General features: G+C 54.1%; 1 protein-coding gene across 1 annotated transcript in view; it reads right to left on the reverse strand.

Annotated features, from left to right (window-relative positions):
* Shb (SH2 domain containing adaptor protein B) overlaps positions 1–26,079 on the reverse strand; it is a 118,316-nt gene that overhangs the window by 11,759 nt on the left and 80,478 nt on the right. The window contains exons 3-5 of the mRNA XM_028859505.2: positions 24,965–25,180; positions 12,593–12,764; positions 10,206–10,325 (exon numbers count right to left, since the gene is read on the reverse strand). Of these exons, the coding sequence (XP_028715338.1) occupies positions 10,206–10,325; positions 12,593–12,764; positions 24,965–25,180 (508 nt within the window). The remainder of the gene's footprint in view (positions 1–10,205; positions 10,326–12,592; positions 12,765–24,964; positions 25,181–26,079) is intronic.

Below are 26,079 nucleotides of genomic sequence, written 5' to 3' on the forward strand. Positions count from 1 at the left end.
AGGATGCAGGACTATGATTACTGGTGGCTAGCACAGCTAGGTGAGTAATCCCTGACTTCCCCGAGACCCTCATCTTGAGATGCAAAGTGGGACGCTCTGGGGAGTGAATGGCCACCACCGGGCAGGACTGCCCAGTGGTCTAAACTTACAAGATACATTCCTGATCACGTTCTCTCTGGTGGCTTCATGGTCACCCTGGGGAAGACGATCAGAGTCTCTAGCCACAGAGATACCCAGATAGATGCAGGGTCATCTCAGTACATGACTTAGTGTACTGAGTGTCAGCAGCCTCTCCTTTATATAAGAAGGCACCTTAGAAAGCAGGGTCCCCGAGTTTACACAGCCCAGTGTAAATCTGGAAACAAAAGCTGGGTGACATTTTACAGGAGCCAGTCCATCCACATGATGGGATGGAGACATGGCTGGCTCCTCCCATCCCCAATTTAAGCATCTTTGTTTGTCGTGCTTCTACAACAGACAGCGTCCCCAGGGTCTGCCTTTCAAATGTTATGGTTCGAGTCTGGACAGAGGTCCCCTACAGGCTCATGCTGTGAGCACTTGCTCCCTAGCCAGTGGTGCTGTTCTTTTGGGGGGGAGGTCACTGGCAGTGAATCTTGAATCTTACACCTGCCTTGGTCTACCTGGCTCTGTTTCCTAAGCTACAATGACGTGAGCAGCCTCCACCACACTCTCCTACCACACAGTGAGCCACTCAGCCATCCCTGCCGTCATGGGCTGAAACCCTGAGGCGAAATAAGCCATCCCTCGTCTGCAGTTATTCCTTTCCGACACTGTGGTCACGGCAACAGGACGGCTGATGCAAGCTTTGTATATACGCGAAGGCCCGGTCCAAATGTCACCACCTCCAGAAGCCTCCTAATGCCCCCCCCCACCTCTTCTACTTGTGTGTGCACCCTACCCTGAGCATCTGAGAGAGTGGCAGGGTGAACCCCACACCCGGAGGCCATCAGCCACATGTGGATTTTCAAAAGGAAAACTTTCAAAAGGGGTGGGAAGAAGATATTCTATTTAAAGCATTTCTAATAAGCCAGCCTTGCCAAATCCAACCGTCCCTGCTATTCCTCTCGGGTGAAGTAATCATCTTAAAAAGAGAGAAACAAAGGAAAAAAGCACATGCGTGATTAAAAGTGGCAAATGCTCTTTTGGGGGATGAGGACTGCTCACTGGGGGACCTGTCTGGACACGAGCAGGTGCCAGGTTGTGCATGCATGGGGCAGCAGTGTGTCTGTGTGTGTGTGTGTGGTGGGGGTTCTCACTCATACCACACCCCTCCACAAAGCCAAACGGTGCTTTTACAGCTTTAGCATGTGAGCTGTGGGAGCCAAGATGAGGGCTGTAAAACCCGACGTCTGCCCTTATAAATCTGCCTCAAATACCAAGACCGTCTATGAGGGAATGAGGAGGAGGAAAGACAGTGCTCACAGGCTCAGCAGGGTCATAACCTTGCAGAGTCAGAGATGGGACATGGAGATTCAGCCAGCAGCTTGTCATAGTCTTGAGCCAGGTAAAGCAAAGCCCCTTTGGCTCTAACTTCCAGGTAGGTGATCTAGGGAACAGTTAAATCCTGTATATGAGCTGCGATTTTACCGTATGGAACGGTGGCTTTGAGATCCACCAAATGCCTAGCTGAGGTTGATGGGGTTTGCTATGGAAGCTTTGAACTGTCTACCAAGCTCTAAGAAAAACAAAGCCCTCCTCCACCACACACCCCTCTCTGAGGTCAGCACCAAGACTGCAGTAACCCACCACACCTGTGCAGCCTCTCAAGGTCACACACAGGTGAGTACAGTACCATCAAGTCCCGTGTCCTTATGCAAGGCCTCAGAGGCACAGAGGCGGGAAGCCACTTGTAGGGGACACCTGATCTTCTGGCTCCAAGGCACTTCTTTCTCATACATCCATGCTCTGCAGCTGCCCTCACGGCCTCTCCTCCTACAGCATGGGATCTCCCTGCAGGTCCCAAGCAAACATTTCCTGGATGGCTCTGGCAAAAATTTCATTAAACACATTATATTAACAAGCTGGTGTAAGGGTGATTGGAAAGAAATGTTCTGGTTTGGAGAGATCGGCCAGCACCTCCAAAGGGACGTGTCCACGCCACGGAGGCTTCCTGGTGACGGATGGGCAGTTGGAATGCCTCCCCTAGTGGCTGAGCTACACAAGCAGATGGAGGTAGGCTGATAGGAGATAATTAAAAACCTGCTGGAAATGTAATCGGGGTGGTTCAGACGCTGCAGAGACCTGGGAGGAACAAAGGACAGTACTGTGTGTCTGGTGGAGGGGAGGACGGAGCAGGCTGGGAGAGGACAACCATCACCTCCCGGCACAAAGGGCATGGACTGGCAGTATGAGGCAGCATGGGCATCGCACACACTACCTCCCAGGTCTGCACACCTGGAGGGAAGCAGGGAGCCGAGGGGGGGGGGGACAGTTCCCGGCTCTTTAAAGCCAACTGTTTCTGATCTCTAGCTGCTCAGAAACTGGACACGGTCCTCAACTGCGTTACTCCTCCTCCTTCCTGCTCTGTCGCCACCCACCAACTGTCCCTGTCCTTCACGGAGCTGGTGCAGCTGCCGCCCAAGTGGCCAGCTCTTCACTCCCAACCTAGCATGGGCAAAAGGGCTTCTGAAAAAAACCTATGGAGGTACCCCAGCCAGTGATTGGGCACCAGCTTTTGCCTGCTACTAGGTACCCCAAGTCTCCATGCAGCACCTCCACATCTAGTCAGAGCAAATAGCTACGGGGGGAGGGGGGGTCCAGAAGGAAAGGAGCCTGAGGTCAGGAGACTCTGCCTTGCCTTCCCCTGCTCCATGGCCTGGAGCAGGTTCCTAGCTTCTCTGAACCTAGGTTTCCTCCTCGGAACGTGGGGTGCACTTCCTCACTGGTGGCTTGAAGACTGGTCTCAGAGAAGAAAGCAGAAACTCCGTGGGGTAAGAAGCAGACAGAGGAGCCCCATTTTCAGGGGTTTAAATCCACCTTAAATCCAAGGGCCTTTATGTCTGCAGGCTTTTGACACATCACGACTGACTAGAGGATCCGTGACATGGGTCCTGCTAGGAACATCTGGTACAGTCCTGGCGGTAAGGAAGGGGTGCCTTCTGCTCAAAGGGACCCCGCAAGGCAGAAAGAATGTCAGCTGTACTAAAATCTGAGTTTCACTCACAGCTGTGGCATCCCACGACTGCTATCTGCAATAACGAAGCACAGTCCCGGCCCTTCGCGCCGCTGTCACAGAGGGAGAAACTGCACTGAAGTGCCCAGCGCCTGCTGGGTGTCCCCACTGTCCCACCTCACAGTGGCATTTTAGTAACCCAAAGCTTTCGCGGCTGGACATGTCTCACCTGCTATGCCGGGGCACTCAAACTGGGCTCCGCCTGAATCCTTTCCCAAAGGAAGAGCCAGGACTGCTACGGGATACCCACATGCCTGGGGTAATGCAGGATTTGAACTCATGTGTTTTGAACTTGCCTAGACTTTTCTATACTGGCTACCTCACTACCCCCAGACTGTTGACACACAGGCTCTAGGTCCTGGCAAGTGTCTGCTGGCTGGCAGGCACATCTCATTCCTTCTGAACCACAACTGCCCATGCATCCTTTCGTTCTGTCGGCCATCTGCACACTTCAAACTCACCGTTCTCCCAAGCCCCTGCGAACGAGTGCGGAGGGTCCCTTTGCCTAAAGCTGCAGTTCTAATTATCGCACTTCCTTTCACCTTCCAGCAGGAGAAAACACAAAGCACACTAATTGAGCAGGACATTCGTCTTTTCCTCCAGCAGCCCTGAAAGCACAGGGGTCCTTCTCAGATTGAGAGCCTCATTCTCAACCCCAGCCAAGCCCCCCTGTCTCAAATGCTGACTGGGGTTCAGGGTGAGGGTGGGGAATGGCTTCATGTCTCTGAGCCGTGGTTTCTTCTGTCCCTAGACCACAAGATTTCTGCTATGACATACATCTTCAGTACCCCTGCCCTGGGGTGCTGCACGGGACAGGGGAGCCAGATGAGATTCTGGTGAGGAGAAAGCTCTCATTCACTAAGTGTCAGGACACGGAGGGAGAGCTGGAGGGCAGGAAAAGGAAAGGCAACCTCCTGAGACAGCCACCGCCTACAGCCACCCAGGAATGCAGGTCAGAGTCAATAGAGCCTCCAAGTTGTCACCATCCAGAGGAGGGCAGCCCGAGATGTACCCCGTTCTGAGACCCGTCCTGTCATGGGAATGGAGGGTTTGCTCTAGCTGCAGCCACACAAACTCTTTCTCTTTTAGAGACTTATCTATTTTCATCATTTTATGTGTGTGGGTGCTCTGCCAGCATGTCCACCCAACCACCATGTGCGTGTCTGGCCCCACAGGGATCAGAAGGGGGCATCAGATCCACTGGAACTGGGGTTACAGAGGACTGTCAGCGGCCACATGGGTGCTGGAACCAGACTCTCAGCCTCCTCTCCAGCCCCAACACAATCTGCCACCACTGTAAAGGAGTGTGGCGGCTAGGGGCAGTCCCTGTCCTTACAACCTGTGGCTCTCCAGAGTTTACACGACAGCCGAACAATCAACACCAAGGCTCCTGCTCAGGGGGAATTGTGTGAGCCATGCCTGGTCACGGTCTCTTCATTCAAATGCCCAGATGAGAGAACACCGAGGCTCAGACATTCTGCGATGCAGGGACTTGGGGAGCTGGTCAAGAGCCCTGAGCCAGGTTGATCCAGAGCTAGAGCACCTGGCCTGCACAGGTGGGCACAGGGGAGGGCCGCCTCTATGCTGGGGAGGGCGCAACTTCCTCCCCTGCCAGGCTCCTGCCTGCTGTAACCCCTTTCGACCCCAGACTGCCCTAATTCTCTGCACTCACCAAGGACAGAGCTCCTCTCCCTCCCTAGGCCCTCATCACCACTGCTCCTGCATCCCTCTCCTCCGCTTACAACTTAGCAGCTCAGAAGACCCCAGGACACACGGACCAGCCCAAGGCCCTGTGGTCAGAGCTGGCTAATGTGGGGTCCCCAGACAAGTAGTGACTGTGCTCAGGCTGGACACTGCGTACACCTCACCGTCTCTGAAGGTTTGCCCTTACAGGGGCTCACCATGTTCTCAGGAGACCTGTTGGGGAGCAGGGAGATGGCTGGCTAGACTGAAGTCACTCAGCTGAGGTGATGAGGGCTGGCCAAGCAGGGCTCCTCTAGAGAGCAGCGGGGCTTCTGGAGCCTCCCATGGCTCTTTTTTGGTTTTAGGGCCCTGGGGATTGACCACACTCGGCAGGCTCTACGGCACGGGAGCCCCAGCCCTGGACGCGGACTCCACAGAAGGTAGTGAAGTCTATGCTCCCCTCTGCTGGATGCGGGGCTCAGCCTCTCCTCACCCCTCCCTCCCTGCGAACATTTATTATTTCTTGCTCCTGGCTGTCAGCAGCAACAAACGAAGATTAATCACTCGCCTGCCTGGCTGGACCCGGACCTGCCTACTGTTGGAAAACTCTCTCCTTCACCATACAAATCAATGAAGGGAGAGAAGAAAGAAGAACATCCCAACTGAAACGCCTCCCCCAGGCTCTTCCAGACCCATGACACCTACACCTACAAACCAGGGGGCATTTGCTGGTTGATACTGGGTGTCCAGCAGCCAACACAACCTGCTGCTCCAGGCAGATGCAAAGGGATGTCCCTAAGCAAACAGTCTTTCTTCATAAGCTGCCCACCCCACACCACAGGGTGGAGGACTTGCAAGGAAAGTCTCTGTGGACTCGCTGCAGAGCCACAAAGCTGGAACCGAGTGTTATGACGGAACCTCGGGCCCTCATCTTATCACCATCTGTTAGCAGTGTGGGTATCGAACCCGGACCCTCAGGTCTGCTACAGGGCTGGGGCATCCACTTGCCTAGCACCAGATGGCTGGGGAAAGACTGAACCAGAATTCCACTCAAAGTGCCTCTGACTGAGCAGCCAGGGTTTTCCCTCTCCATCTGGGCTTCTACCCCAGGATGCTCTCAACCTGCCTCCTTCCAACCCTTCACAGTAGGTCCCCGCCAGTGCCCTGATAGGTGTGGCACGTGGGACACAGAGGGGCCAAAGCTGTGGCTTTTCTCTTTGGTAACACTCGTATCTCTAGTTTACTGATGATCCTAGAACAAGGCTCAGATCAGAGAGCATCACTGTTCCCTGTATATACCCTGCAGGGACGCCTTGACTCTCTGTGAGATAAAGCCCCATCCTTTAGCCAGGTGGCAGGCTGTGCCACTCCTGGGCATAGATCAATGCTCGATCTGTTGTTCTGAGCGTACTCTGTGCCTGTTCTGTCTTCTACTGCCCACCACTTAAGATCTCTTGTCCTTCAAATCTCTCTCTGGCCCCTTCCTCATGTGTGGCCCAGGGCACTTTTTGACCTGTCAGCTCCTAACATTCTTAGTGTATTTCCTAGGTGTCTTCTCTTCCTTGCCAGGCTGTGAAGCCCTGCGGGGCTGGACCAGGAAGTAACTGTGCCGAATGGGACCAAGCATGCAGGGTGAGGAATGCACCGGATGCTCAGGCTGGAGTAGATGTGACGGGAACAGGTCAGTCCCTGTAAGCTGTCAATTCATCTCTGGGGACTTGAAAGCCAACGGTCTCTTTTGTGAGGGCCCTAAGGGGGCCTCTTGCTCCAATGCAGTGGAAAAGGACTGGGGCTTCAGAAGTGTGATTTTGGGTATCCATCCCAGGCCCACAAGAATAGGCCCTAAAGCCGCCCAGCTCCCCCCTCCCCCCAAGCAGGACTCACAATGTCCCTAAGACTAAAACTTTGCTGTCTTTGAAGTCCTGTTTCCCCCATCTTGTCCAGATTCTTTTGCAAAATCTTTCCAAACTGAAAGTCAAGGAGCTTCACAGTTCAAAGTGCCTGAAGAACCCTGTTAACGAGACTGCTCCTCCCTCTCCCGAGGCTGACTGCCTTTCCAGGGAGAGGAGGGGACAGTTTCACCAACTGCTGAAGGCCCAACCCTTTGCTTGCCTGGCTGGAGAGACCCAGCACACCCAGGACCAGCGGCAGGCATGAGGCTGGCTAATACACGCTGTCTCGCTGAAGTGACCACAGAGCCATCTGCAGCGGGAGGAGACCGGAGAGTGATAAAAGCCATCTGGAGATCTCTGAACTAGCTTCAAAGATGGGTGTTGACCACGGTAGGGGAGTGACAGACACATCTGAGGTGTGATGGAGGACGGGGTACAGACATTGACCACAGGCACAGGGAGCTGGGGGGGGGCAGTGTCATCAGATCCAGGGGTGTCGCCGGTCCTCACAGAAGCAAGTCACTGTCGTCACTGTCGGAGTAGTCAAATACACACCCAAGGGCAGAGTTATGTCCACTGTGACTCTCTTCTGGGGCCGTTCCCTCCCTTAGATAAACCCTAAAGACATTCCCACAGCTGACACTGTAAGGCCTTCTGATCAAACAGACCTTAGCAGGTCATCAGACCTCTGACCTCAGACAAAGATCTGCCCTGGCCCCTGCATGAGGCCATCCTAGCACCATGTGCAGGCCACAGACATCTATCTGCTGATGGATGAGGGGACAGAACTCTGAGCAGGACCTGCTGGCCAGTGGCCCTGTCACTGAGCATCTGACACACTCCTCTAGGAGGCTCCTCAACACCACACACCTTTACCTTCCCTCTCTTCCGATGCCCTTGTTGCCTGAGGAACAATCCATCTCTTAAGGGTCACTACAGGCCACCTCTGGGCACCCAAAGCCCTCTGTGCTGCCCCGCATGCAGCAAGGCAGTCAGAGTGAGCAGGGCTGTGAGTTTGCAGCTGGGCCTGGCTGCTGCCTTGGCTCTCTCTCTCCAGACCCCAGGTGCCAGGTACAGAGGGTTCCAACAACTCTTTCAAGGGAAGGACTGAACAGGTAGAGGGCCCTGTTCTACGGGACTAGGCTCTCCCATTCTTCTCCACAAGACTCACATGAGAATGGCCAGAGGCTGAGAAGACGCATAGCTGGAATTCCAGTGTCAGCTTGCAGCCCGTGTCTGTGTGGTGTGGGGCTGCCACTCTGCACCTGACCGCTGGCAGCAGGCCCAAGGATGCAAGAAGCCACATACCGCACACAGGCTGGCAGAGGTGGTGCTTGTCCGAAGCAGCCAGTACCCACAGCACCAGGGCTGCTCTGCCCGTGGACAAGGGTCCCAGAACACAGCTGCTCTGGGCAGCACCTCTCCCCAGCTCGCCTTTCCTCCAGGAAGGACTGCCCCGTTGGGCACAGCCCTCTGGCCGTCAGTGTGGTGCTCTATCGGTTCTAGAAAGAACCAACCCCCCAGCTCCAGCTCCTGTGCTAGAAGAGCGGTCGCTCCACAGCAGTCCTGGTGGTCAGACCAGACAGGACAGGTTCAACAAGAGACCTCAGGCTGGGGAAGTGCAGCGGATTTAGCCAGAGAATGCACATCAAGCAGAAAGTAGGGGCTGAATCCGGACAAGGACACACGGGGAGCCAGACACAGTGGTGTCTATAGTGACCGTCCAAGTCTGACTTCTGCTCCACATGCTGATGATGTGACATGAAAGGGAAGGGACTTGCCAAGCAGTGAGAGGCAGGACAGACAGGACACCTACAATCTTGGACCATGACATAATCCCAGCTGGCCTACAACCCGCTAGTAGACCAGGCTGGCCTTGAACTCACAGAGATCCACCTGCTTCTGTGTCACATGTGCTAGGATTATAGGTGTGTGTCACCCCAGTTCAACCACAGGTTTCTTAACCGGACTACAAGCCATCTTTAAGGCAGGAAGCAGGGACAGGTTGGGAACTACTCTAGGTCACATGGGTGATGCTGATTGGACTAGACGCTTGTTGCTTAGGAACAGGTCATCATCCCAGTGCCCAGATGAGGACCGGGAGGCTCAGAATCGTGAAGGCCACAGTCAAGGAGGGAGGTGGGCTCCCACAGAACCCAGACCGCCTGAATGACAAGCCTACCACCATAAAAGCAGAACCAAGGTACAACTCCCCAACCCCGAGAGAGGGCCCCAATCCAGAGAATAACACAGGGCAAGGATAAAGGAGCCAAGACTTTGGCCTCTGGAACCAACTGTGACTTGGTTTCTATGCGTGTCAGGTGATAGGGAGGGGCTGGAAACGTGGATGATGCTAGATTCACTGGGGTAACTTCTTCAGCAACTGGTTGCAGACTTCTTAAACACTTAAAAACATCACAGGTTCTCAGGAGACTGTTTTCCATAGGCAGAGCTGTACTGAATCCCACAGGGTCATAGCATTCAACTAGATTGCTTGGTTTAGGGGCACGCATGTCTTCATGCACCAAATGTGAAGGCTGATTCATGGGTCCACCCTGCCAGCATGGGCGCAAGCTTTCCTGAGAAGTGCTACCAAGCCCACTCTCTGTCATTGAGCCTCTGGCAATGACCTCGGGCAGAGAGGAGACAAGGTACCCAGGATGTCTGGACGCAGGATCTGGTTCACACCCCATTTTATGTCACTAATTCTGTGCCCTTAGAGAATTTCTCTCTCCTCTGATCCTCAATTTTCCTATGTATAAAATGGATTCAAGATCTTCTCTTGGGTCCTGCCTGGCAGTATCACTGAACAATGGAACATTCATTTGGAAGGAAAAGAAAATTCAATAACCTCTTTTCTAACTCTGTTCATTTCTATAGCGCATGGGTCGGAAAGACCTGGCCATCTGCAAAGCAGCCGCAGGCGATAACCCCAGTGGGGTTTGCCTGGCTCACAGCATTCCCTCCCGTTTGTGGAGCACATGAAGAGCAGATCTGCCCAGAAGACAACCTGGACAACCGGAAAGGGTCCTCACAGCAGCTTCCCAGCACCATGGAGGGGCAGAAGATGCTCATCAGTCACCTGCTCTCTGTGAGCCTCAGTTTTTCAGTCTACAGAGAGGCAACATATTCCTCATCAAAGAACTAGTATGGAGATGAAGATAGGCAAGACGTACTAAGAGCCAAGACGTACAGGTCTGAGCTCACCGAGCACGAGAGCTAAGCTAGCTAGTGGCCACCCTTCCGAGGAGAAGCCTTTCCTCCCTGGGCATCCACCACAGCTTCTCTGGGTCCCCAGAATGGAACTAAATAAACCCAAGGCTGGAGTAAGTTGTGTGGACAAGTGTCTTGGGGAAACCGAGTGTACCCTTTCTTCACCAGACCCATGCAGGCCCACCCCGCGGTGCCGGGGCGGGCGGAGGGTGCACAGTACTCACTTCAGGGAGAGGGAGTAGTCGTGCTTGCTGGTCTGGCTGTTCCGGACAAGGTAGCTACACTCCTTACAGAGTCGCAGCAGGTTCTCAGCATCACTTCTGCTGATGGCGCCATGATACCATCTGGGGAGAGGACAAGAGGGGAGTCAGAACTGGGTGGGGACAGGGTCCCCAGAGTGACCTCCAAGGAGGCTCAGTGCCTCAGAGGGCAGCTGCTGGCTCCAGCCTCCCGTGAGGAAGTTCAACAGCTGCTCTGCCGGTGTCTGCCACATGTCAGATTCTGAGGAGAAGAGGGAACAAAGCCCTGGGTCCCTTCCCATGGAGGGCTCACATTCCACACAGGCAGTGCAACGCCAGATACTCTGTGGTCGTCACGTTGTCCTGTGGTGACAGGTGCTGAGGAGATCGAAAGTGAGGCTGGGTCACATGGCCGGGCTATTTTAGGCAGGGTGGCCAGGGTGGCGAGAGGGATGGATCCTTAGGAGGTAAGAAAGGACGCCAGGAAGAACAGCTTCTAGAAAGGGCCTGCTGTGGCAGTCCAGTGCGGGCACACGACTAGTCTGGAAAGGGGGGTGGAAAGAGCCATCGGCTGGAGCCACCAGAGAGAGAGAACAGGGTAGGAGTGGTGGGAACAGGAGCAGGCAGTGTGGCCCAGGGGGTCCTGAGGTGAGCCAGGGCACTTCTTTCAATGAAACACTCCTAGAACATGCCAACAGGAAGCCCTATGTGGGCAAAGTAGAGGGCAGCCCACTAACCCGAAAGACTGGCCGGATCCTGCAGAACGGTTCTGGCACTAGCTGGGCCAATGAGAATCCCACGTGAGCCAGAGAAGGAGGGGACATGTGGGCGGGGGCATATAGACCCACCTGGCCACAGGATGAGATGAAAACCATGTTTCTGTGACTGGGGGAGCTGGAGACAAAACTCAACGGGACAGCAAAGGCCTTCATTGCCAGGGAGGAGGGACTCCCCACACCTCCTCTGTGGCTGGCTATGCTGGGTCCATGAGAGGAACACTGCGGCGGCAGAGACAGACAGACAGACAGAGAGACAGACAGAGAGACAGAACACAGAACCACAGGTTGGGGATGTTTAGGCTGCCATAATGAGAAAGTTTCCAGGGATGCCAGGGCCCAAGGCAGTCATGGGGGAAACAGGCAAACCAAGCTGGCTTCACAAATAAGCAGTCACAGACCTGGTGAGACCCGGCTCAGGAGAGGTGGCCTGAGTGACACACCTCCAGCAAGCTGACAAAGGCATTTTATTAGGACCACAATTTCCAGCCAGTTGAAACTGAGCGGTCCTCAGGGAAGGCGGCAAGGGCCCCTAGGGGATTGCTGCCCGCTGTCTGCCCTCCCTGAGCACAGGGACTGGAAGAGAGACAGAGAAGCGCCTCCCGGGGGCCTCGTTAAGGGTAGTCCCTGGTGGCAAAGAGGATAAGCTGCCAGGTCCTGTCCTGGCTACTTTATGTTGAAAGACAGGAGGGGCCAGGAGTAGAGGATCAAAAAGAGGGGCAAAGGGCACTGGATCAGTAGCCAGAGGCCAGCAGGCAGCCTGCCAGGAAGAGGCTGCAGACCACAGGCTGTCTTGGGCGGTCCGGCCTACTGTTACTGGGCCTGAGCAAGAGATCACATGGGAACACTCTGAAGCCTGTGGAGATGGCCAGCCAGGTCAGACTCAGGAGGTCAGGGAGACTCAACCTCTGCAACTGGTTTCTTCAGTATTTCCTCACTATACCCTGGATCTCACAGAGCTGACTTGGAGAGGGAGGGTAACAAAGGCATACAGAAGTCAGTCTGCACAGCCCAAGGGTCCCACAGGACTGCAAGAGCCGTGATGAGGCGTGACTGCTGTGGTGGGAGGTAGCTTCTTTGGCATGAATGGGCCTGGCAGAGCAGAAAGGTGTCATCAAGGTCAAGAGGAAGGTCAGTTCTGGCACAGTGCTCAGAAGAGGGGCAGGACAGCATGGGTGGACCTCAAACTGTAACAAGAAGCGAGAAATCTCTGGAGAAAGGGATTGGGGAAATCAAATCAGGAGTGCAAAGGCCCGAGCTGATGAAGTGAGCAGTGGAGCAGAAAAGCGGCCTAACACCTCAAGAAGAAATCTAGTTTACACTGAGGGGTGGGCTTACTTAGCTCACACTTAGCAACTAGGAGGAAAAATGAAGGAAAGAGACAGCTCAAGACTTTGCAATCCCTCCTGCCAGCCCCTGAGCGTCAGGGTGTCAACACGGTGTGACGAGACCAGGCCTGGCCAGGGGTCAGCTTTGACCTCTCCAGAGCCTCTGTCACAAGGGCCAGTGATCAACTGTGTTCTTACAATAAAGACGAGGAAGGCACAGCATCCAGAGGAAGCAGGGGCGGCCCCGACACCACATCAGTGAACTTACATTTGTTTCTCCAGTGGGATAGTGGGGTCCACTCTCTCTCCCAGGATCCCACAGAACTCAGGGCTCCCATGTTTGATGGGCTTGAATCCTCCTCCAGGAGCACGGAGCTGGCGCCGTCGGTCCCGAGAAGGTGACGGGGAAGACTGCCGCTTCTCGCTGCCGTTGAACTGGGCTGTGAGGATGGAGAGGAGAGAAGATGTACCGTCATCCGGGGCCTAGGCAGCACACAGTGGGCCGATAGTCTGCTCGGCACTTGACACTTTCCAAGAGCAAGAAACATTCAAAAAATGCTGGGTTTTGCTAGGGCTTAAGTGTATCCCCACTAGTTCCTATGCTGGATGAGTCAGTGTTGGATAGCAGGACCTTAAGGGAAGTATTGGAACTGTGGGCACCTCAGGAATGAATGATGAGTTCTTAAACTGGATCGGCTACCATGAGCAAGAGGAATGAATGCCCCAGAACACCGTTTCTCCCTTCCACAGCTGCCAGGTCACCCTTCCTCTTCCTGCATCAGGCCCTGGAGTTGCCAACATCCAGAACCATAATCTCAAATAGCCTACTTTTCTTTATAAATTACCTAGACTCAAGCATTCAGTTATAGCATAACACGGGGTAAGATAGCTTCCCAAGACAGGGCATATAGAAGCCGAAGTCGGGCTACGTATTTCAGGGGCTGGTTGTATCTCCTTTTTAGCAAGGCTCACAGCACTCCTACAGGCCTGTCCTCTAAATGGGTGGGGCAGAGGTAGGCAAAGCTCCTCATTGGGGGCAAACTCTGCCTTCAGGTGACTCCTCCCCTCCTACCCAGGGCTACTCTGGTCACATCTGACCCCTTCTTGATTGGCAAACCCTACTGAGCTCCATGTGGGGTCGCACTGCTCCCTGAGTGTGTTCCTCTTCATTTAGATACTGTGCATGGACAGACAAAAGTGAAGGCCCAGCAAGCAGAATGCTGCACGGTAAGGCAGGTCCCCATGCAGACCACGTACCAAGGCTATAGAGGAACCCAAGCTCTTTAAAGAGAAGATGTGTGTGTGTGCGTGTGTGCGTGCGCGCCCCTATGCAAGACAGAAGCAAGCTGGAGTTGTAAGCAGCTGTAGGCCTCCCAGTATGGGGCTAGAACTCAACTCCAATCCTCTAGAAGGGCAGCCACGTGTTCTTAACCACTGAGCATCTCTTCAGCCCGGAACTCAAGCTCTTAGGCACAGGTGATAAGGCCTTCTGACATGTAGCTGCCGCTCAGGTTCAGGTTTCATCAACTCCATCACCCTTCAGAAGCTACTTCTCTCCGGAAACCTCAGAACTCCCTCCTCAGCCATGGCATCCAAATCACCAGTCTCCCTGCCTGGCTCCCGAGAGCCACTGAGGACGGGCTGTAGCACAGGTACCACTTGTCCCCCACCTCATACAGTACCTGCGAGGTAACAGGTGCTCAGGGCATGACTAAATGAAAGATTTAATGAGCTGATGTTTGGCTTTATCAGGGAAAAAGTATCGGTTTTCCTACCAGATAAATTGGATAAAATCTAAGAATGTCCTAGTCCACGCTGTAATTCCCCGCTGAATTAATTTATACATCCTTTGGCATGCTTAATACTGCAGCCATGTATTTTAGTAGGAACAGGTGGTGATGAATGACAAGCTTAATTAGGCAAATCATTTCACCTAAAACACAAATACACAAACTCCAAGTGCAGTGATTCGACAGCCAAAGGGGGAGGGCCCAGAACACAAGCTCCCAATACAACTGCTTCCATCCCTTCTAATTAAGTTTCTCTTTAATCTGCAATTTTAAATGGCAATTCTTTTAATTTAGTGATTTTTCCGTGAGAGATAAAGATGCAATTCCTCAAAAGAATATCTGCATTTAGAGGAAAATATGCTGGCCCCGTGAGTTGTTCAGATGACAGAACTTAATGAGTCCCACCGATAGGCAATTAAAGCTGGAGCTGGAATCCTGCGGGAGGGAGGGAGGGCCGGCCGCTCAGGGGTGTGCAGAATGAGGCACTCACTGAACATCTGACTTCAGTTCCCAGGATGGAGACTGACTAGCCCTGGTGGTAGGAGGAAGGTGACCCGGGCCAGTGTCTTCAGGGTCAGCCAGTCAGCACCTTAGCTTGGCCCCGGATGTCTACCCGAGAGGTGTGGCCGGGGAATGGGGCTTACTGCTGCCGCTCCCACTTGCTTCACCAGGCTTCCTGGACTGTCTCAGGGCTGGTGGGGTCCCTTCTCTCTGGATCAGAAACCTGGTACGCATGTGTGCTCAAGTCTGGTCCCTTCTACTAACAGACGATGTGTGCATGGCACCTCCCTAACACTCCTGCCGTGGTGCAGGCATGGAGTATAAACAAGTCCTGCAGGGTCCCAGAGCACAGCAGCAGGGCCGGGTAATTAGCCCAGGACTCTGTCCACAGGGCCAGACTTACCCAGGAACAGCCAGGGTCTAGATGGGCGGAAGCTGTGGTCTCCCTCACTGGCCAGCTGCTCCACCTCAGTGGCATCTCCAGGCTTCCCAGGACTGGCATGAATGCTGCCCACAACGTCCTAGGGGAGCTGGCCTCTCTCCCCCCACGGTTCTCGACCTTGGTCGTGTGTCTGTGCTCCAGGGCCACCTAGTCACTCTTCCCAGCTCTCTAGAGTTCTCTGGAGCAGCACCCGGGAAGGTTTTCCTTCAGCCCTCTCCAGTCTCTTGTCGGTTCAATTTACTCTACAGCCCAGCCTAGAGAGCACCGTAGAAAAAGCATGAGCTCTTGCGGCTTGGTGGGAGCCCTTGACTGGCATACACAAGGTCATGGGTTCCACCCTAACACTGTAATAAAATGAGGGGGGAGGAGACAATGGTGCTCACATCAAACCTGTATGTTCCCTTGGTGTCACCTCCTTCCTGTCCACTGTTCAGAGCAGATGGCAGCCCCCACAGCAGAGTCCTTGACTGGCACCCCAGCGGCCTGGGTTCAAAGGCAAAAACTTCTCACCCTACCTTGTCCTCGAGGTCCTTGGTAAGATGAGGCTGCCTGACCCCCTTCACCTCGTGCTCTAGTCACGGGCTGGCTGGTCCCTAACATCACCTGTCACCTGCCTGTGGGCCTTTGCTTTGTCTCGGTCTAGCCTTGGAATGTCTTTCTTCGTTATGCTGCAAAAATCCTAGCTATTCCACGAAGTGCAGCCTGAAGGTTTTACCTCCAGGAGGAGCTTTGCCCTAAGCCCCTGGGTGGATTCCTTCAGTCTCCTTACCCCTGAAGTGCTCTGTCTACACAGCTATCCCAGCATCTGCCTATTACAGGAAAGAATGGAGCCATCGCCACAGAACCACGCAGCTGGCTCCAGGGAATGGCCCACAGAATAAAGTCTCAGGCTAGGAGGAAGGAACAGCAGCAGCTCTGCATCCCAACTTGAGAGTCAGGGACACCTGCCTTTCATCCTCCGGGGCCATTACTCATCATGATGCTGGGAGTATTTTTAAACTTCTCTGGGCTCAGTTGCTTCATCTGTTAACCAGGGCTGATAACAACCTACTAAGCAGGGAAGGGCTGTGGAAATGGTTCAGGCAGGTCCTCCATCAGTGGCAGATCCCTCTCCACGGTCACACCCACAAGGGGTGTGTGTTCATATATTCACAAAGATAAAGTAACTTGTATCAGAACTGACTTCTTCAGAAATCTCAAGGAGTTCCAAGAGGACAGGCCATCTTACTTTGTAGTCTTTACCGAAAACTCTCCAGTTCCCAGAACAGGTCTGCTGTACAGGCGGCGATGATCGACACTCACCGAGTGAGTGAGTCTCGGCCTAGCTCTGCCGAGCTGTCAGACCCCATTCACCCCTCAGGCTGGACTTCCTCTGCTAGCTCTGTACCAACAGGTTCTGGGGGCCCCAGGCCTGGAGGCAGTGCCATTAACCACCAGACCGCCCTGCCAGTCCCACCCAAGTTAGCTTAGGACGCTCTTGCAAACAGTTTCATTCTTCTATTTAGTATTTCTGCAGAAGACAGGAACACATTTTCCTCTAACCAGAGTCTGTGAGATTGGTCCTCCTGTGCCCATGGTTTTACAAACAAGGCCTGTGTAGCCTGCAGAACTTGGCCCAGCTAATGAGGCAGGCTGCCATGCCAGGCTACTGGCTGGGCCTCAGCCCTTGAGCTCTCTGCTGGGCAGCCTTGGGGCCTCCTCCAACCTAGTGTTACCCGGCGGCGGCGGTGTTGGCACTGCCCTGCTAGCCAGCCTGCAGCCTCTGGCTCTCCGTTCTCCAGCACAGGGCTGAGTCACTATAGCGGAGACAGCAAGGCTGAAGAGGACGGAGACAGCGTGCAGGAGCCCGGCTGCCACAGGCCCCTCGGCCTCTCAGGAGGCGCAGGAGGAGCTGGGCCTGCTCTGGGCCTGCGCTTGTTACCGATGTCCTACTACTCTGAAGGAGACAGAGGGAAGTCAAGGTGCCCAGCGCCTCTTCCGTGCTCTGAACACAATCCTGAGTGGCACCGCGAGCCAGGTGGCCGCCGGACAGGTGAGGAGGGGAGACTACACACTGGTTTCACAGGTGGGGTGGGCCATGAACTGAATCAACACGTGTGCACAACTAAAACTTTGCTTCTGTGACAGCAGGCCTCTGCAGCCAGTGTCCCAAACCTGCACACTGCATATGTCACCGACCCCTATCAACACACAGCCAGATACCCGAGAATTCCCACCTCACAGATAATGAGGTGGGGACCCAGAGGAAAGGCCCCCCTACCCTCTCATGCAGAGTGAGCCTGGTCACCCTCAAACCCTCCCTCTAGGAGGGCTATATAAGGAGGGTAGCCTCACAGAGGTTTGCATTTCCAGGATCAGGAAGAGTTCACCTTGAGGACACGCACACAGGCCCTGGGGCACAACTGCCACGCTCACTGGTTGTGTGAAGACAGATGTCAGTCAGGGCTGGTGACTCTGAAAGGTTCAGAGGTGCCAGAACACCATCACACAGCTGTGCCGGGCCTGGGAAGGTAGACAGAGGATGGCAAAAGGGACTCACCTCTGTCCTCTGATTTGTGACTGTTCCCCCCAAAGCAAACATGGACACCAGAGCTGAGTGCTGGCTGCATTAGACCTATGGATCGGACCAACGAAGCACGAGGCCTCCTCAGCCGAGCGCCGCCTTCTTTGCCACCACAATTCATTCCACAGATGTTCTAGAAACATGGGGCTATGATGGGACCAGCTCCTCCAGTTAGCTAGCTCTGACCGAGGACTTGAAACAAGGTCTCCTCCATCTTAGTCTCCGCAAGCTCAGCACAATCTCCTTATGGTACAAGGACAGGTACCAAGAGTCCACGAAGTAACGACAGGGGTAACAATATCCACCACCCGCCCAGCACTCAACAGCCCCAACCTTAGTGCCTCACGTCACCCTCCTCCTACAGACGAGGAAACAGACAACCTGTCATGGAGAGCAAATGGTAGCTTTAAATGCACACCATGGCCCCAGCACCCATTCCTTCCTGAGCTCAGGGCTGGGTTCACCTGTCACCTGTTACTAGGAATTGCTCAAGGCTAAGGACCTGTGTGATTCATAACCTTTTCACCTGCAGACACCACACGACTCCTAGAGCCTGGGGCAAATTCCCCTCCTGCACGCACAGGCTGGGCACTCGCGGAAGTCGGTCCACAAGCCCAAGCTCCAGGCCCACTGTGCACGCTTACGCCACCGCCGCCCACTGTATGTAGACAATGAGGCAGTGAGAGTGAGCAAAGATAAGCCCGCAGTCATGAACACAGCTCTCACAAGGCTGCCGGCAGTGGCTTCCTCCCCAGACAGGAAGGACACACTTTCAGTTTCTCAGAAGGAATTCAGTCACAGGCAGGAAGGGAGGAGGTCGGGTTAGCAGCCACACACAAGTGTCCTCCTCTGAAGACTGGCCTCACGTGGCTAAGATACAGGTGTCCAGTACACCAGAAGGACAAGGACTCCAAGTCCCTGCAGGCACATAGCCACCTGCAGAGCCTAGCCTGGGAGAGCGTCAGGGACTTGTGTGGCCAGGCCTGAAGCAGCACTCAGTGGGCACCAGGCACGGAGCTGGGGGGGGCAGGGACCCAGCTGTGCACCCCCGGCAGGCAGGGCTTTGACCTCACACAGCTTACAGTCTCCATCCCCGGGGTGATCTCTGACCTGCCAAGGAGAAGGGCAAGGCTACTCCCTGAATTCCACACAGGAAAAGGTATTTGCAGGAACATTTCCATCAGCACAATTAAGAGAGGACTAGAAGCTGCGACATGCTGATGCTTTTGTTTTCATTTTTTTTTTAAGATTACTAAATGAACTCATTAATGTGTCAGAGAGAAAACTAACCAGAGAAACCTGTCCCTCAGTAACGTTTAGCCAACGAAGTGAGCGATTCCACAGCTCTCACTGAACCCCCTACCCCCCACCCCACCCCCGCCCTCGGTAGACCTGCTGTTCACGCGCATGTTAAACATTCATTTCGGCTGTTACTCATTACACAGCAAAAAGCTCCCCACACAAACACAATTGTTAATTTCCTCACAGGCCCAAGGCATTCTGGGAGGCCATGAAGGAGACTGGAGGCTTTCTGGGACGGAGGGACGCCTGTTGTGTGGCAGCCTGTGACCAGGTCTGAGACTCCCCGTGGGACTCTCTGCAGACTCTGGGCCTGTTGACTCTGAGCCCCCGAGGAGGCACACCTTTTCCGGATGAAGCCAATGTGACAGCGGCGAGGACAGCACTTCTGCAGATGGACCCAGTTCACTGCTATGCGACGCCGCGGAGCCACTTACTCTCTGAGCTTCAGGGTTGTCATTTACGTTGTCCCCGTGACACAACACCTACCTGGCAGGGCTTTACAGGGTTAACTTAAACCAGGGTTGCAATTGCTGCTCAATAAAAGCTAGCTTCCTGTCCATTCCTCCTCCTCCTCCATTTACCATGCCCAGGTCCTTTAACTCAGCCACTGAGCTGGCTCAGATGACTCACACCTGTTTGGGGAACAGCCATACCTAAACGTCACTCTCTCTTCCTCAGTCCTTTCCGATGCTCTTAGAATGTTGAGAAGGTGTCAGAACTCCAGAGAGGCCACCTACAGGGCTGGCACAGCCCCAGCACCCAAGAGAGCAGAGTGACAAGTGTGTATCTGGCGTTCCAGAACAGACCATCCCTGGAATGTGACAGGAGGCCCAGCCCAATCCGGGAGGGTGACAAGGGACCGTCATGTTACGGGAGGCTCCCTAGAAGGGCTGCCACTGGTGCCGCCTGAGAAGAGCTGTGATACCCCCTCCCAGGCTCCCTCAGCCCCCCAACTAAGCACAGGATGCAATCAGTCAACTGGGGTTCTCCACGTGGGGTCCCCCTGAGAACTTGAGTTCTCCCATCTTGCCACACCTGGTCAGGACTCAGGTGGCTCCTGGTGCTGTGACCCTCTGCAGTGCCTTACTGGCAACTCCAGTTCCAAATGCCTGCCCTAGAAGGCCAAGCACGCCATGTCCAGAACAGGGGAGGGCAGAGGACCCTCTCGCTCTCACCCGGACGCCGGCCTGAGCCTCAGGAGGGATGGACAGGGAGTGAGGCTGCGTCCTGGCAGGTGACATTCGAGTGGAGGGTCCCCACGGCAGAACTGCTCTCAGGACACCTGTCCCTGCTTCCCACTGCCAGGCATAACTAGGAATGAGGGTGTAAATGAGGCCTCTTCATGCAGCACTGTCTTTATATTAAGCTTTATTTAATTTAGCAAGCCGTCCTGAACTCCAGTAATAAACCTCACAGGCACAACCCTTTAGGGCTCACAATGGCTTTTCTTTTTAAAGATTATTTACTTATTATGCATACAGTGTTTTGTCTGCATGCATGCCTGCACGCCAGAAGAAGACATCAAATTGTATTATATAGAGATGATGGTAAGCCACCACGTGGTTTCTGGGAATTGAACTCAGGACTGTTAGCTCTCTTTAGATGGGAAAACTGAGGGTCAGGGAGGCTGAGCTGAGCGTCCTGCCTTGAGGTCTAAGCTGATGAATGGCTGAGCTGGCAAGCAAACGTGGGACTGCCTGATTCCTGCCCTTGGTCTTAACAGATGGCACACGCTGACCTAAACTTTCAAAGGCAGATCAACATGCCAGGGAGCTGGTATGGGGCACAGACAAGGGCCCCAAGTGACTGCTGAGTGATATGCCCACCTGAGTCATGTGTCTGTTCTCCATCTCTGCCTTTGGCGGAGCCCAGGACACTGTCTGAAAGTACCTTGAAGGGAGACAATCCTGAGGTAGTGAGTCACGTCTCCCTCAGGACCAGCAGAGCCTTCTCAGGCTCTACACCACACTCTCAAGTGCTCTGATTGTTTCTGAGACCCGCCTGCAGATCTCCACAGCCACAGATGGCCTGACTGGCTCTGCCACAAGGTCATTTATGGTTCTCTTCCCCTCTGCCTCAGTTTCTCCATGACAGAGGGAGTAGGACTGTACAGTATGCAGGGTCCTTCTTGTGTTAGAGGGTGGAATCCTAGCTGGAGCTGTTCTAGCTGGAGCTGTTCTGGAACCTCATGGTGGCACGTGAGGCTGGAGCTGCAGCAGTTACAGGCCCCCCACATCGTTCATGAGGCACAGAGAGGCTCAGGCACAGGCTCTGCAGTTAGACTAGCTTTGCTGCTGACCAGGCAGGGCCCCTGTTCCCACGCAGAGGGTGGCCACAAGGACACAAGGACACAGTGCATGCAGAAGGTGCGGAGCTGATAGTGCTGTGAGCCCCCACTTTCCAGATGGGAAGCAAGTTCACCAAGGCTTCAGCAGGGCTGCTGGGATCCCCTGCCAGTGAGGCAGTCAAAATCCCCAGAACACGTACAGCCCCTTCAGAAACCTGATAGCAGCAGGTGCCTGCCATCCAAGCTGAGCGCTTCCTCACCCCAATCCGTGGTCCTGGCCACAGGCCAAGTTCTGTGCAGAGCCTGTTGGTCCTGCAAGCTGTCACCCCAACGTTCACCACCTCACACCACTCGAAAAGAACGAGTGCCAAGGGCTCGCGAAGGACTGGTGAGATTTCTCACCTCACTCTCCAAGTCTCTATCCTTAACAAAGTACGCACTGCAGAGTTCCGAGTGAAGGGGAGACCCCCACTCCAGGGAGCTAGGCCACCTCATCCTCTCACAATACCCTCTTCACAGAGGCAGGGCGACCATGGAATCTTCCTGTGGTAAAGTTCCCAGAGAGACATGGACAAGAGGATCCACCTCTGTCTGCCTGCCTGCCCCCCCCCCTCCACACACACACGCGCAGCATGCCGGGTCTTGGCTGAAAGGGACTTCTTGTCACCAGCTCAGAGCAGGGCAGCATCCTGCGGGCTGTAAGCACGTCTGCTTTACAGACTGAGACCTGCAGTCTCCCTCCCACTCTCATGGGCACGCTGGGGTTCCAGGGGGATGGGCATGTGCCCAGACCGCCTACAGTCCACACTGCTGCTGCAGAGCAGAGCGACTCTGTGCCACCCACCTTCCTCAATGCAGCTGCTACAGCAGCCTCCGAGGCTGGAAAATACATCTACACAATCGAGTTCCTCCAAAATGCCTACCACTCCCTGGATCTGGTCTGGGTCTTCCCCTCCGAGGGCCCAGTTCTATGCCTTTCGGGAATTTGAAAGTATGGAAACGTGTCCCCACTCAGGCTTCTCCAGCCAGGCTGAGCACACAGTTACAAAAACAGAGCAGTGAAGAGAGGAAGGGGCAGCTGAGCTCAGCAAACTTCATCCCACACAGCTGCTCCCCGGCACGCTCAAGACTGAAAACAACTGGGTTGTTTCTAGAAGGCACCACAGTAAGGACAGGACCTAGGAGCACTGCCAGTCTCTGAACACTCCAGGAACTCATTAAAGTGTGAGTGCACACATTTGCACATGCATACCTGCACACGCACTCCCCATGTGCATGCACACTCATACAACATGTAACAGCCCCTCAGTAGGAAACTGTGTCCATCATTCCAAGTAACCACATTTCAGGGCTGGGAAATGGGACCATGATGACATTCAGCAATCCAATCAAGTTGCCACAAAGCATCGTCATTACCTGAGGCGGCCGACTGGCCTCTACCTGCTGCTGCCTGAATAGAGGAAACAGACTGAAGGCTGGTGTTCACTGCATCCTCCAGCCCAGGAGTGATGGATGGATCCACCTCCTCCTTCATCCAAGGAAGTAAGTAGGGAGCTCAGAGCTGTCTGGGACAAGCACAGCCAGCATCTGCTCTGGAGTAGGGCATGTAAAGCCAAGAGACTCGATGAGGGAAGGCAGGGCAGGAATTTGAGTGACGGTGACACCAGAGATAATAAATCAGTGACCAAAACCAAGAACAGAATGAATACTTCAGGTCATAAAAGTTACAACCAACCAGCTCTATCTAAAACCGTCTCCAAGCATGAGTGAGCAGGTTCCAGACAGACAGCCTTCTGAGAGATGATGTCCTCCCCGTTAAGATCACCTAGTGCTGTGGGATGTTCTGTATGTCCTGTGGGAGCCCTTCTTGGGTTCTTTGTGGCGTTACCCAGCAGGTCCGCATAGAGGATGATTAGGACCATGGGCCTGAGTGCAGGTGTCTGAGATGGTCTGCACTTGGCTGTGCTGGGGGGATGGTCTGTATGTCAAGTTGCTCTGATTGGTCAATAAATAAAACCTGATTGGCTGTGGCTAGGCAGGATGTATAGGCGGGACTAACAGAGAGGAGATATAAAAGAACAGGAAGGCAAGAGACACGGCAGCCGCCGCCATGACCAGCAGCATGTGAAGACGCCGGTAAGCCACCAGCCACGTGGCAAGGTATAAATTTATGGAAATGGACTAATTTAAGCTATAAGCACAGTTAGCAAGAAGCCTGCCACGGCCATACAGTTTGTAAGCAATATAAGTCTCTGTGTTTACTTTGTTGGGTCTGAGCGGCTGTGGGACTGGCGGGTGACAAAGATTTGTCCTGACTGGGCAAGGCGGAAAACTCTAGCAACAGCCTAGGATCTGGAAGAACATACTCCAACTGTGTATGCCTGGTATAAGACCCAAGACAATGAAGCCTGCCGTGTGTGTGTGTGTGTGTGTGTGTGTGTGTGTGTGTGTGTGTGTGTGTGTGTTCGTTCGTTCGTTCATACATGTGCATGCACCAAGGCATGTATGTGGAGATCAGAGGACAACTTGCAAGAATTCTCGTTTTCCATCCTGTGGGTCCCAGGGATTGAACCATGGTCAGCAGGCTTGGCGGCAAGCACCTTTACTCACTGAGCCATCTCACGGGCCCACGATGCTAGATTTCTGAGCAGCTCCTAGGCAATGCCAACACAGCTGGTCAGAGACCACCAAGAGCGAGGTGTCGGACTAGACGAGAGCATCACAAGCAACAACGGCCCTCACGGTCCCTCTGAGGGTCCAGCATGCGACAGGGGAACCTAACACCTGCCTGTGGTGTTGACTCATGCTTGGGCAGACGGTGTCTGGGAGAGCTGCCCTTCCAATCAAGAGTTTGCAAAGAGCTGTGAATGGCACCAAGCCCTCCCACTCGTGCTGGAACCTGCCTCCTCTGGTTCCCCTGCGTCTACAGAAGCAGCTCTGTGATGGTGTGAGAAGCCTGACAGGCCTAGAGAGCATGCAGGGATGTCTGTAGATGCATGGCTAGGTACCAGGGTGGTGCTCACAGAGACATGGCTATTTGAGCAGGGTGTTGGGAGCTGAGGATCTTTCCATGTAGGCTGTGATGGGCACTTCAGGAAGAGTACTGGGGTGTGTGGCTGGGCATCTGGTTTACACTTTTTAATGTTACACCAAAGTGTTGCCCTTGGTTACAAACTCACTCTAAACCTCGCTTACTCTTGACTGTACAATATTCCACCACAAGGATGTACAAATTTCCTCTAAATGCCTGTGCCAGACATCCCAGGGGCCTGATTCCTCATGAGCATAAACTGTCTTTTTTCAGTTTTAGACATCAGCATAGCAGTCTCAGGAGTGGGCCTGAGAAAGGCAAAGGGCATGTGTTTCTGACTTGGGACGTGTGGCCGCACCACTTTGTAGAAGGGCTGCAGCGGGGAAACCAGCCGAGGAGCCTGAGCTCGGAGCTCAGTTACAGATAGGAAACTCAGCCCTGAAGCTGTGCAGGACCAAATGAGACCCAAGGGACCAGCTCCTGTGCAGGTGGGGAGACTGGACTGGAACCCTGCAGTGCCAGACTGGAGTTTCTCTTTGGCTTGTCCTCCTTTCCCTCAGGAACCTGGAATCATCTTTGAAGGGCCCATGGGTACCAGGGGAAAGAACAGCCCAACTCCACTGGTGTCTGCCTGGCCAGGCTGGACTCACTTGTGCTTTGTTGACTTCAGCTAGCACTGAACTCTCTTCAGCAACTGCCTCCCCAGCAGGGACATTGCTCCTACCTGCCAGGGCGGGGATGGTGACCCGGTTCCATTCCCAAGGCTGGTCGTACTCATCGGCGGGCCTGTCATCATCCTGGGGTAGCTTGCTCTCCCGCAGCCGAAGGCTCACAGTGCTCTCCGAGTCTGAGTCCACGTTCTGGCCTTCGGGTTCATAAGGGGTGTCATATAACTGGATGCCTTTGTGTTGGGACCGGACACTCTCCTGCCTCTGGAATTCTGCAGGCAAAAAGGAAAGAAGCAGAGACGTCACAGGTGTGCAGTCCCCAACCAGGAAACAGGTCTGACGTCAGAGCTGCCAGCCAGAGAGGTGGGGCCAGCAGAGACGACCCTTCTTATTCCTGGCTGCCCTGCCCTGAGAAAGTGTCTTCTCAGCTCTCTGGATGAGGGCCTGCTTCCCAAGACCATAAACGACAACCTAACAACAGCTCTCTCCACTGTCTTCAAGGACAGGGGCCAGCTGTGTGTGCTGGCTCTGTCCCACCACTGGAGCCTTTCAATCCCATTCCCACATTCCCACAGAGCCACATCAGGCCAAAGGATCCTCCTGTTCCCACCCAGCTCAACATGCGAAGATTCTCCTGGAAAGGACCTGGCCAGGCTACTCTTCAACGCTGTGAAGCTGAGTGATGCCTCCCTGTAATTCTGTACTCCAGAGCCCGCTCATCTGGCCCAACTGAACATGCCAGGGATTTGAAAGGTGTGGGAACAGGAGGTGGCTTCTTCTGGGAAGAGTGACATACATGGATGACTGACTAGTCACCCCCAGCAGCAGACAGACATCTCAGTTGCTTATCCAGAAAAGAGAACCTAGTTACTATGATGCTGCTGGGATCCTGAACTCAGGCCTTCCTTCCTGGCCAAGCAAGGAAACTTGACTGGCTTCTAGATCGTGAACACCTGCTGTTTATGCAGGACCTTCACTGTCTCGGTTTCTCGGGGGAAGGCTGCTATTTCTAGGAACTAACACACTTACATCATCACGTCACTGACTTGAGGTAAGGGAAGGTGGGCACAGTGGCCTGGACGAGGTAGGGCAGGAGAAAAGAACCTACATTTGAACTGACGGCTCTGGTAAGTGGAAGCAGAAAAGGATAGCATCCTCTGAGGTAGGACCA

Source organism: Peromyscus leucopus, chromosome 2 (genome assembly GCF_004664715.2).
Source record: "Peromyscus leucopus breed LL Stock chromosome 2, UCI_PerLeu_2.1, whole genome shotgun sequence".
Taxonomy (NCBI): domain Eukaryota; kingdom Metazoa; phylum Chordata; class Mammalia; order Rodentia; family Cricetidae; genus Peromyscus; species Peromyscus leucopus.